At 38.1% G+C, this 13,489-nt stretch overlaps 1 protein-coding gene across 1 annotated transcript in view; it reads right to left on the bottom strand.

The window, feature by feature from the left end:
• Positions 1–783: 783 nt before the first annotated feature.
• The window catches only part of LOC139139947 (MAM and LDL-receptor class A domain-containing protein 1-like), a 53,584-nt gene continuing 40,878 nt past the window's right edge, over positions 784–13,489 (bottom strand). Inside the window, exons 28-39 of the mRNA XM_070708914.1 lie at positions 13,296–13,439; positions 9,590–9,952; positions 7,276–7,404; positions 5,999–6,157; positions 5,406–5,563; positions 4,941–5,148; positions 3,624–3,770; positions 3,393–3,437; positions 2,815–2,911; positions 2,517–2,580; positions 2,113–2,160; positions 784–1,301 (exon numbers count right to left, since the gene is read on the bottom strand). Coding sequence (XP_070565015.1) covers positions 1,254–1,301; positions 2,113–2,160; positions 2,517–2,580; positions 2,815–2,911; positions 3,393–3,437; positions 3,624–3,770; positions 4,941–5,148; positions 5,406–5,563; positions 5,999–6,157; positions 7,276–7,404; positions 9,590–9,952; positions 13,296–13,439 — 1,610 coding nt within the window. The 3' untranslated portion in view covers positions 784–1,253. The remainder of the gene's footprint in view (positions 1,302–2,112; positions 2,161–2,516; positions 2,581–2,814; positions 2,912–3,392; positions 3,438–3,623; positions 3,771–4,940; positions 5,149–5,405; positions 5,564–5,998; positions 6,158–7,275; positions 7,405–9,589; positions 9,953–13,295; positions 13,440–13,489) is intronic.

Below are 13,489 nucleotides of genomic sequence, written 5' to 3'. Positions count from 1 at the left end.
AGCTTTAAAAAGTATTCAGCTAGCTTGAAGCTGTGTTATATTTGCTTTAATGTGTTGAGGTACGATTAGGGCTGATTCATAGCTAGATAGACTTTGTAGGCCAAACTACAACAACACACTCTAAGCTCTGAAGAGTACGCTTGACATGCATTATGACAGCTGCTGAAAGTCTATCGCTAGACAGCCCTGATTTACGTGTCTGATTACAAACGCGGGTTTAAGACTAAAGCAACTAATCCGTTTCATTACCACTTTTGTATAAACTTATTCGATGATTCGATTTTTTTTCCAGACAGTTGTTCTTTACAAGCTCCTGGCACGCTGTACCGGAACTATCCTGGAATAATGTTTCGTGATGAAGCTTATGGTATTGGCGATTGGGGCCATTTTGTTTTTATTTTTATCGATCTGGGCCAGTATTATGACACGTCAGGACAAATTTCAATCAAACTCTGCCGAAGGACGTAGTATCATGGCGTTCAGAAGGACGTCAATTCATTTTGAAATAAAAAAATTAATATGGCAGCCTGGCGGTCATTTTATATTTCAATAGTTGTCCTTCCAGAGTCAATACTCAGACGTGGGTAGACTGATTCCAATGATGTACATTGAAGTGACACAAATGATCTAATTACGCGGAGAGGTAAGAAGGGGTGTTTCCTTCATGACTCAGAAATTTGAATATAACAACTTATAATGGAGTCATTAGGTGACCATTTTGGAGTGAGCTAAACATGCAGTTTTCACGAAGATTTATAATTATATCAGATACAAAATGATAAATTGATGTTTTAATAATTGTCATTTTATTAACATTAAAATGCTTCATATTTAAAATACAGAAAACACGTATTGCGGGAAAGATGCGGTGTCAAAATACCTGACACAATTTTTTTTATTCGCATCCTTGTTTAAACCATCAACATGACCCAAATATGTAACAATTGTGTACAAATAATTTCCAAATAAAAGAGACTTTCAAAAACCTTGAAGTAAATATTATCAATTTATAGAATATACATATATATTGCATTGTGGCTGAAAATTATCAATATGATTTGACGTTTTTCTCTCGAAATCTTGAGTAAAGACGAAAAATATCCTTCTGCCTGAGGTACAATTTTAAATTCTGTTTGACTGCTGTTTGGTGTTGATACTTGCTGTTCTCAAAATGAAAATAGCTGTTGATGTTTTATCTTGGTTTCATTATTCTTGCCACCCTGCATGTTGTAACCGATTGTTTTCAGGAGTTCTCATTTTCCATACACAGGGTTATCGACCGAATATGCCTCATTGGCTACCTATTAGACAGAGTGAAATATAAGGAAATGTAAGAAAGACATTGATATCTCTTGACGAAAACGTCAGTGGTGAAGTTGGATTTCCTTGTGATTTAAGTGAACGTTGAAGGTGGCCACTTGTCATAACAGTATGCTGCACGCAGTACAATAATCTCTAGAACACTGACTTTGGTGGCGCCCTTCTGCACATGGAAACAGCCCGGCTGCAATTCACGAAGCCACAGATCGGGTAGGTAAAATAGTCGGTGGCACAAGAAAACTAGTTTGCAATGTGTAAGTAAATGCATTAAAATAATACAGTCAACATACATTCACTTTCAATTTAAGTTTCAGTTTTGAAGAGTTATTATAAGGAATGGCAGCTACATCGGCAATCATGAATTTGGGTCAGTTTGCTTCTGATCAAAACATTTCACCGAGCGAGAGTAGTATAAGATATTGCCGAGTAGAGTCATGGAAAAAGGTAAACCTTCCACTACCTTAAAATATAAACATACTTGGACGTCAAGAAGGACCCTTTTCTTATAGACTTCAGTGAAAACTTTAAACCTTTCAGATCAGAAACGCGTACGTTGAAGATATCAACCTCACTTTGATTAATAATCAACAATTACTGGTAGCAGACTACAGAATACCCTAATAAAGGAAAACAAATATGCTGCACAGCCTCAAGTTCATGGCCATTTTGAAGTAAAATCCTGTTGTACTTCTCGATTCCCAAGGATTTTAAGTTTGACATTACAAGTGTGTCACAAGAATCGGTGTTGTAGTTTTCATTGACTTTAATGACATATAAAATACTAGTGCTTACCTCAGGGTCACCAAAGTCGCTGTTCACCATGACGTCACCCATTCGGACCTAAAAACAGCAAATTTGATAATATTTGCTTATCCAACTACAAAACACTGTACATCATGAGAGCAGCGCAGCTGATAATGCCAGGATAATGAAACATGCTATTACTACCAACTTCATTCTAATTGGTGACCTTTCACCTCATCTTGAACGGTTGGTTTCGGATTGATAGCGTCATTACATCAATGCTATTCTGCAAGGTTTCATTTAACGCCGCCAGTTCATCCCTTGTGGAAATGATACTAAACATACGACCCCACCCCTCAAAAAATGTCAGAAATACAAATACGATTGTGTGGCTTGAAGATACAACCCATTTTGCGGGTAACACGATAAGTAGTACAGAAAAGAGTTCAAACCTTGCCCTCGTTGCTTCCGCCAAAGTTGACATTGAAGTTGAAACCCGAAAATGATGAAGAGCCCCTGTATTGAAAAGAGAAAATCGACTGTGAAATGTCTGTGACGAGTCCAGTTTTGGAAGATCTACAGTGCGAATAGTGCATGGATAAGACAGCAATCACTACTTGAAACATCCGCTTGTTTAAAATATACTCCAGTCAATTTTTTCAATTTTTGTGAAAATTTTGCGTGAAAAATGAAACCGAAATTTTGTTGTCTTGAATCAAACTGGTAGAGTGCTGTTGGTTTGGAACTCACTTCTGTCCGAAACGTCTGTACCCGAAAACAGCTGCGACGATAACAACAGCTGCAAGCAACAATCCACCAATCACGGCGCCGGCTATGACACCTGCATCTGCGCGGGAAAGAAACAGTCAATGTTTGGTTATCGTCTTTGAAAAAATGAGGAACAAGACATGTCAAAAAGGTCAGTGCAGACACATGTCTGACATGTAATTGGATGTGAGTGAGTCACCTGTTGTAAAATAATCGCAGATTACTCTGAAAAAATATACATGTCAGACACGCTGCTGAGACTGCGCGCTCGGTCGACTGGACGCAGTATTGATCATTTCAGTGTCTGCTGCCTGTGTGCGTGTCTTGTACCCAGGTCTATTGATGATAGATGTTAATTCATAAAGTCAGAAAAATAATACAAGATTTTGAATTTTTGTTCGAAATGCTGTTAAATTAACCTCCCTGTTCCTCGGTATCGTGACAGCTTCCAAGTATCTATCTAACACGAAGATATCTTTCAAAGATCCCTGTTTATTTGCACAGACAAAATTAGCTTTGTCATTAACTTTACACTGTAGGTTATAGGAAATTTGGCTTACTTCCTCCAGAACTTGTGTCATCCCCGCTAATCGGAAGCAGCAACTCTGTTGTAACAAACAGACAGACAGACAAACGTGAATAAATGTGTTTTTCGCTTTATATAGAAAAGACGAAATGCTTAGCGTCACATGACAACCAAAGAATAGACCTCATTTGTTTGATAATTTATGAACTTACACCGCTGATAGATAGACTGACGGATAGAGAGGAAAAGAAACAGGAATACTTACCGCACTGGAATCTGTATTGCGTCTCGTCGTAACAATCGCTGGGACAGTCAACAGAACCGTCGTCGATCCAGGAGTTTGGGATGCAGATCATATCGCCAGGACAGAAGACATGATTACGTAAACAGGAGCCAACAAGTGTCATGTTATCTGTGTCATGAACAAGGGAAGTAAAGTATCAAAAATTGACCAGAGTTATTTGAATGTCAGAAAATCTGACAAGAGCCAAGTACTTATCTTGTAGTACAAAATGTTTACTTTTCTGGTCCCCTTTTCAGAAAAGATGCTAATAATTTATAGGGAAAAATCCTAAAATGTGGCTATAGGGGCAGGTTTACAGTTTCAGGTTCATACCTCTACACGTTTGGATGGTTAACAGGACGTTGTTTTGACATGATGCAAGTCGGTTTTTTTTCTACAAATCACATTTCACAAATTTTTATCACTTATCGATCAACAATAGAGGGCTGCTTTGTACCTATCAGAAAATGGAAAATCGATATCTGCAATACATACGTCCGAATTTTCAATATCATGCCTTTATACATCAAAATAAAACTCCTGCTTGACAGCGACACTATGTTTGGCGCCATGCAATCTGATTAAAATCAGATGTAGAGTACGGCGACGTCTACTTACGTGTATGCGGTATACTCTTGCTGTCGCCTCTCACTACGAGGCGGCAGCAAGAGAATACCCCGTACGCGTAAGTAGACGTCGCCGTACTCTACATCTGATTTTAATCAGATTGTGCGCCATGATAACTTGTTCCACCATCTCGAAAACCAATACATATACACATAGGCGAATTAAGGGTTGATGATTTTTAAAAGTTTTTAATAATAAGAGGTTATATTAGCAAATAATCACACCCAACAATATGTATACCACGAGATTTGACCAGTTCATGATATATATGCACGAGCGAAACGAGTGAATATTCGAAGTGATCTGGTAAAAATTGAGTGGTATACTCGTTGCTGATGTTATTGCTATTATATCACAATATTATATTGGAATTATGGCTTGAAATGTTGCAAATGGGGATTTTCTCGAACTAAGCGCTCGTGCGTATTCCGACAGTACTGTCATTGTTATCTTGTATGGTAGTATAATGCAAACAAAACTAATTCAGTATTATTGTACAAAATATTAAAGGATCCAAGGTGTACCAGGCGGATGCCGCAAGGTTGCCCGACATTTCGGCAATTCTCGAGGCACGTCACATGATGACAATAATTGTTGACATTTTATATTTTTCACATTTCATGAAAATAAACCACATCTCCAATTAGCCTCTGTATACACGCATTCCCTTACCTGGCTCCAAACACCCGTCTGTAAAGGTGACGTCGTCGATGGCGATATCTGACGAGTTCTTGTCGCCGACGATGGCTTCAAATACAACCCTAAAATCATGGGGGTTTCCGATTATAACCTTGGCGTAGTTCCAGTGGCTGCCTTGGTCACCGTGCAAACTCCACATGGGTATCATCTGTCCTTCTTCGGTCTCTGACCTCGTGAGTACCTGTATTTAAGAGAATAAGAAGGGAGGAGGCGCTATAATATTTGTCTTTACATTAAAGTCACAGCATAAGGAGCAAAGAATTCATTTTCTCTGTAGCAATCGTTCATTTTACATTGTTCATATTCATGTAGACATTTCTAATATTGCTTGAAGTCGGTAAAACTAAAAAAGTGGAATCTAAGTGCGCGAGCTTATGAGCTCAGCCATACTGTGATATTATATGTACATTGATTGTACAATAGCGATTTTGAACTTACTCGTAGCGTGCCCATACCACCCGTTGCAGAATACATGTGATACCAGAATCTAAGAGTGCAGACATCTTTACTGGCAGGAAACACAGCGTCACCTGGTGTTAAAAGTCTTGCTATGTCGCCTTCAAGCTGCACTGAGCTATCCACATAAGCAAACATACCTTGATTTGAAGACAGATGAATCGAAATGAAGTTAGAGACATACCTTTGAAGAGCCATCTCAAATTTATATCGATATTTGATAAGCTTTTGAACACGGTCCTGACTGTAGATTGGACTGACCTTACATTGATAACTGAATATTTCCAATATGTGGCGAAATAGTATTTTGTATAGTTGCAAATAGAGACAATAACAGTAAACTTGCTTGCTGACTTTTTATTTGAATTACTAAGATACCATACAGGGAGACAATTACAGAAGATGAGAAAATAGTAAAGGAATTGATAAACTGCATTGACATGATTCGAAAACAACATGAAAAAGTTACCGTGTTTGTCAAATGATGTCAATATAATTTGCGTTTTATTTCATGAAGTAACTGGAGGCGGTGTAATTCAAAGCGTAAGTGAAGCCAAAGTTGACTATTAACTTACTGTTGCCAGTAGAATTTCCCGTGGTGTGGTCTAAATTGGGTCCACTGTCAGCGCTGATTGTTGATCTACCGGTAGCCCAGTTAAAGATGTTGCCGTCGCTGTGCTCCCATCCGCAGAGCGGTTGCACTTGGTCAAAGTGGCAGTCTCCTGGCTTGACAACTGTCGTCCATCAATACAAAGAAACATACAGACAAGTTTAACGGGCAAACTTTTTGATGCAAACCTATTTCTACAATTTGTACACGCCAGCAATCAACTTTACACTGTAGTTTTTTTTGAGAGTTGTACCATGCTCTTGGCAGAGTAATAGGTCACGTCCATGCAACGCCATAAAGGCTATCAAAACCCCGGGGGGTCACTTCCATTACTTGCCTATATGTATACGTGCCGCCCAATGGGGTGGGTATTTCAGCAACTTGGTCTAAAATGGGGGTATCAATTCCACTGTAAACCAAGGTCTAAAATGGGGTTGATTTTTGAGTGCCACACAAGAACAAATTTCAACCGTCTGTTCCCGTCTCGCTCGCAGGGCTCTGAGCTGCACTTTATAAGCATCGATATCTTTTTCTGTGGCAGGGGAACCATTAAAGAGACCCCCTGGCTTACGCCAAAGTAAATATCGACTTGGTTGTCAAACACTGTCACTGATTGGTAAGAACTCCATATATTGAAGATTTTTGCCCAATAGAAAATACCCAAACAAAGTGGTTCCTAGTATTGATCATGACAGACAGGTCAACCATGGCCACATGAAGTAGTATTGCTTTACAGATGAACAGCGAGGTTTGTTGTGAATTGCAATTTCAAAAAAACCCACTAGTCAGACTGTACCTGCAGATAATTGATAATTTGTAGAAACTTGACCAAATTCGGTGAGGGTGAAAGACAAAATTTTCTTTCATCAAATTTTTTTGGTATTTCCTTTTGGAAATCATGGTTTGGCCAGCAACAACATAGTCCTAAACGCGGTACAGTGGTAGGCTTTGCCGGGGCAAATACTTGCTTTTTCCGTTTTAAAAATTTTGACGCTTTGACTTTTGACCTGGGTCAAAGGTCATAAAGGTCTCAAATGGGGTCCTAAAATAACGGGATTTTAGGTCTAAAATGGGCCCTGGGTTTTATACCTGCGGCCGCACACCCCTACCACTTCTCTGAACAGGTACCCCCCCCCCGGGATCAAAACGTGATGATCCTATATTTTGAGCATTATCATGTCTGACTTGAGATGAAATGTACGTATGGCGTAACCTCAAAAACATTTGCATGTATGTACTCACTGCAATCTTTCTCATCGGAGCCATCAGCACAGTCGTTTTTGTAATCGCACTGTTTGTCCGCCGGGATGCAGTTGTTATCGCTAACGCACTCAAACTCCATATAATCATCACATGGTCTCTCGTATGTGTCTGCCAATCAAGATAGAAAACAAGAATTAGCATGAATGCAGAAATCTGATTAGTCCCAACAAAGAACACATGTAGCGTGAAACTCTAAGTAACGCCTAAGACCTGTTTTCTACTTTTTATCGATTTAGTGTGTGTGTGTGTGTGTGTATAAATATCTATCTATCTATCTATCTATCTATCTATCTATCTCTCTCTCTCTCTCTCTCTCTCTCTCTCTCTCTCTCTCTCTCTCTCTCTATATATATATATATAATTTTTAAATATATTCTAAACATGCAATCAATATGTGTTTTGGTGAAATTGTTAACATGTCAGTTGTAAGATAGGAATTTCAAAAGATTCAATTTTAAAGTTTAAATGGATGTCATATAATCACTAAACCTTCATTCTGTAATTAGACTGTTGCCAGTCATCAAATTACATCTCCTGAGAAGCCATAGAGAGCTATATTTATAGGTCGTAGCCAAATCTGATGTGCACAGTGTCTGAGAAGACCTTTTCTTAGCACAGCTATTGGAAAAAACTGCTTTTTGATGACGATCATTTTACTCATAGAAGCACCTTGTACTTGAAAACATGTGACATATGGGAAAGTAGTTGCATCAATGAGGCAAAATATCTTGTCATTTTTCTCTTTCTATCTATATCTCACTATATCAAATATATTGTGAAATATAAGTGCATGTTGCTTTCTTACACTGAATCCTCATAGAGAAAACAGAAAAGGATCAGAAATTTGTCATGGTTTTCATATGGACTGTTATTACCGCCATTTTAGCAGGTGAACACCAAACACGAGACTAAACTTTGAGAAGTCCACCAGTATCTTCTTTATGTATGCCAACGTTTCAACTAAATCAATGAACACCCCTTTGTGAACAACCATTTTCAAAAAGCAGAGAGTCTAAAGTTTAGTATGGTAGCAAATGTTTACTCGGAGGATGAAGTGGGCACATCTTTGGAGTAGAAAACCTCAATTTTAGTATTAATGATAAAATTACTTCAAGTCGAAAACTTCATACTTTATGAAGTTTAATATTTCATTTGTAACCAGAGTATCAGAGAACAGAGAATCCCCAAGCTCGGAAACTTTGAAAAGAAAACTGAAAACGCACTTTTTTTCTCCAGAGCATGTGTGAGTGCCACAGAGCAAACACTGTTTTCTGGATTTTGGCGCTGGGTGAACTTCGATTGATTGTATATTAGGTAGAAAAAACAATGATTTTGTTTTGCATAATCTATTTTCATTCCTGAATGGCAGGATTTTTGAAGGACTGACATTCAAAAAAGTTGATTAAAAATCATGATATGCAAAATTGAAATGTTTCTCAATCAAAACTGAAAAGCTTTGTTGACAAGCAAAATTGTTGTTACACTATATAAGTATAGTATTTACAGAACGTAATATTACAATTTCACGAAATTTGGCCCTTTGAAAACGGCAGAAGAAAGAAGGCCACGAAATCTTGTGATTTGCATCAATTTAAACGATCTTTCTCGCCCAACCTATGACTACTTGTCATGCTGAAAGTGAACCTAACCAATGTTTTAAAATTGGGTCAACATATTAATGAAAATTGAACAAATCTTTGCAAAAGAGAGTACACGTCGTGTCATGTGCAACGTCACCTTAAAGGTATACAGTCACCTGTAATCTAAATATGCTCATATATGGTCAAAGGGGCATTCCTTGATATTCAGAATGCCCATAGAGGGCGCTGTTTTTAAAAAGCGTCCACCCGTTTAAAATCTGTGATTGGTTAGATTTTCTCTTTCCATGGTAACTGTGGCAAAATTGGAAGAGGTGACAGTATACCTTTAAATGAAGGAAATGTTGCAAACAGCGATTAGAAAGCTGTGGCTATCAGGTGACTTGAACGGCGTCAGTTCTATTGGCCATCAGTATGTTAGCTACTTGAAATTCCCAAGATGCTGAACTGGCATCGCCACGCTGAGTAAGGTTCAACTCCCACAGTCTATTTTACGGAGCAACCTCCAGTGTCTCGCATGCCAGACTCGAACCTGCGTCCGCGCCTTATCCCTGCGCCGCGTGCTATACGAGTAATCGCCTAACACGCAGCTCGCGGCTTCGCCGCTCGCGGTGCAGGGATCAAGCGCTGACACAGGTTCCGAGGTCTGGCATGCAAGAAAGAATACCTCCGGTGAAAGCACGGAATAAACTTACCGTCGGCACAGTCTTTGAACGAAATGTCATCAATGCCAATGTCTCCGTAGATACTGACAGCTTTGGTCGCTTCGAAGATTAATTCGAATTCGTCCCACTTGCCGATATCAACTTCAGCTTTTTGCCAAGTGTTGCCCTGGTTACCGCTCAGGTAAAACAATTGTTTGGTCTGATGGTTGCCGTACTTCAAATTCAGGCTCAGCGTTCCCATGTACTCTACAGTTGACACCAGGCTGCAGAACATGTGATACCAGAACACTATCTTACAGTTCTCACTACTGTGCTGGAAAGTCAAACTTTTTAAATGAGCCTGGTCTCCTTGATATGTGTAAGATGTCCTGGAGTAGAAGAACATGAAATGACCTGGAAAACAAAACAGTGTAAAGAAGTAGCAATAACGGGTATTTAAATGAATTAATAAATTTCGCCGTCATTTGACGAATATTTTGTCATTGTATCGTTGGTTTAGGAGTGCAGGCCACCCTTATCATAGTGACGAATATACTCTGCCAAATGTTGCTAACTGACAGGTGCTGAGTGCGACGTGCATTTAACGGAAAGCATGGAACTAACATGTCACAGGTGTTGTGTTTAACAATTCATTGTTACGTGATCCCAGTTACACCAGATGAGACATAAACTTAAAAAAAAATCATAATTTTCTTGTAAGAAACCTAAACAAACTAACGAACACAAGCGTTCCCGAAGATTTTGCTGCACTTTTTTCTCAGAAATATGCGAAATTCGTGTGATTTTTATGAAAAATTAATTTTTCTACGTGAAAACTATTTTTATACCTCGTTCTGCTCTCGAATTAAATCGGTCAATTTTATCTGAGGTGTAAGCAAAGCTTTTGGAGCCGTCAGATAAAAAGTTGATATTAGACTACAACATTTCGTTCATGCCAGAAAATCATAGCAAGTAGGCCTATTTCTTGTACTGGTGCAAATTCTATGAAATATTCTATATCCAAGATATTTGCTGATTTACAGTGATACTTTACGAGGTTGTTCGTCTAAATTCACGAAAAACACCAAGAAAATCTAAAAAATAATACACGTACCGTAATGACTACGTGTAGAAGTGTCGTTTGACGTTCCGAAAGTATGAAACATCTGGTTATCAAATAACAAATACACTAAGTGTACAGATGGAATGCAATTACTTGTCTGTATCGGCTCCGGTAAGGGAGTATTGGTTTTTTTTACAGGCAGGGGAGATCGGTGGAAATGGGGGGGGGGAATTGACTTTTACAAAACCGTTTTAAGGGGGGTTCAAATTTTACAATCAATGATTTGGGGGGGGGTCAAATTTTACGAAGGTTTGAAAGGTACGGCAAAAAGCAACACCACTAACCAAAAAGCGTATAAAACACAATACGAGCTGCGAGCGCGGCTTTATTCTGTCTGAACAGGTGCACACAGTACTGTAAATTTCCCATAATTCATTGCAATTTGTATCCTCAGAGATTCCCCAGAGAAGTCTATCAGGTCTCCAATGTGTAGACAAATTCATAGACTAGTTGTAAAAATTCTGAAAACGTACTTTTAAGGACACCATTCTTCTCAATTCTCATTTTAAATGATTTGGAAAATTATGCAAGATTGAGAGAGGAGATAGCATTTTTGTAAAATTTTCCACTGATTCTGTCTTCAGCCATACAGAATAATGTGATGGAAAGTAGGGAGACCAGTTGCACCTGTTTTTTGAAACAAGAGGATATTGATTTTTTCCAATGGAAATGACAAAAGAAATTTGCATTCTAAGTTTTCTCAGAGAATGACCCCTTCAGTTTGTCATAACTTGCTGCCTAAAAAGTATGGCAATGTTGTACCTACAGAACATGACTTCCATGGTTGTTTAATGGTTATTTTGAAACTTTTGCTGACATTTCTAAACGTACTTTTAGTGGATATTATTTAACAATTATTCTGATGCTGAACATTAGTGCTTACATGCAGAACTGAAATTTTTTTTAGAAAAGTAACCTTCATGGATACAAATCAAAGAGAATTGTGGGTAATTTATTGTACTGTGAGGTAATAACAAGCAGAAAAGAGCACATTTGTTCACAAAAATAGAAATAAGTGTCATGCCATGTTTACCATATAAATTTTATAACACTTTGAACACTGGGAAAAATAACTCCAATTTTGAAAATATGTTGTTATATGAAGTGTTTACAATTTTTGCTTTTTGGACTTTATAATTACATACATTTAAAAATCCAGGATTAACGAATAGAAATAAGAATAAGAACACCAATGAGACAAGTGCTTTTTAATCAGTTATTCTGACGAGCCACTTTGATTGACTGTCAAGTTCTTAGGGGTAAACTGCATCTTTCATACTACTCGGTTCTGATAGTCACTTTGACTGATCGATGGTAAGGCAGGCTATTTTCTGTCAGCTATTCATTCATCAGTCAGAGGACAATGATGTATCAGTGACCGTATATCAGTATAAGATGAGATATTGGGACCATGGAGATGCTCCTAAATTTGATTGTGGAGTGTCACTGAAATGTTGATACACTATACATTGTTGTCTATGAGGAAACTATGAACAATATAAAACTAGCTGAATATGTGAATTTATAGACACTTGATAGTTGATATTAATGTACTTGATTAGACTAGGGAGGTTACAAGTTCGCGTGTGTGCAGGGAATTTGATTAATTTGGAATTTCAGCGAAATGTTGATTCTCTATATATTGTAGTCTCTGAAGAAACTATGAACAATACAAAACTAGCTAAATCTGTGCGTTTATAAATGTTTGACAATTTATATAAATGTACGTGATTAGAATAGGGTGTTTGAAAGACCAGATATGAACAAAAATATGATCTTGGAATTTCACACAAGTGATAATTTGTAAAGGTTAAAATGTATTCTCTGAAAGTTCAAAGGTCAAATTAGAAATTATCTATCAATTAAGATATTATTGGTATGGCCTGTGACACGCAGAGGGAGGGATACTTTTTTGCAGATGAAAATTGGGGAAGGTCACTTCTTTTTCTTTTAAAGGGTCACTATTTTTCGCGCAGAGTCATTTTGAAAAACACCGACCCTCCCTCCTTTAATTTCTGTCCAGTCCCTTATGGGACCCATGGTACTTCCAGATGTCAACTCCACTCCAGGGCCTTAGGGTGTAAAGGGTTAATCAGATGAAAAATAAGGGGGGAGTCACATTTACAATTGATAAATTGAGGTAGGGATCAAATTTAGAATTCCATTGGGAGGGGGTCGCTTTTTTGCATTTCGTTTGTAGCTGAAGTTCACCGAACCCCCTCCCCGTAAAACGAATGCTCTCTAAACAACCGCGGTTTTGCAAAGCTTTTCGAGAAAAACAAGCATTCACCGAACGTAATCAAGATACTTCTCTTTTGTCTTATGACACGTGAATATAATCGCAATCGTACTATTGATATGGGTTTACCGTGCTCTGACATCTCCGGTGTATTATAAAATACAAGTGTACTCTTTTGAAAAATCGCCTTTTTTGGCAGTTATGTTAAAATTACGAATTGAATGTTGCACAAATAAGAATGAGAGAGAGAGAGAGAGAGAGAGAGAGAGAGAGAGAGAGAGAGAGAGAGAGAGAGAGAGAGAGAGAGCTAAATAAGATGTGAAAGATTAAATAAAAGACGAATCACACAGCTTTTATGGCTTGACAAATTTTGTATATTCTTGATTGTGACTTACCTAGTTGCGAACCCTTGGTGTGGTCGACATTTGGTCCTGTGTACGTAGTCCAAGACGGGCCAGTTGCGATTGTCCAATTCATTTTAACTCCTATGACATTCTGCCAACCACAGAAGTTGTCGTTTTCAAAATCGCAGTCGTTCCCTTTGAAACGAAATGATCGTTAAAGTCAGTAGCTATTGATCAAGAGTAAT

Source organism: Ptychodera flava, chromosome 9, assembly GCF_041260155.1.
Source record: "Ptychodera flava strain L36383 chromosome 9, AS_Pfla_20210202, whole genome shotgun sequence".
NCBI classification, from domain to species: Eukaryota; Metazoa; Hemichordata; class Enteropneusta; family Ptychoderidae; genus Ptychodera; species Ptychodera flava.
This window is presented reverse-complemented; position numbering and strand designations above follow the sequence as displayed.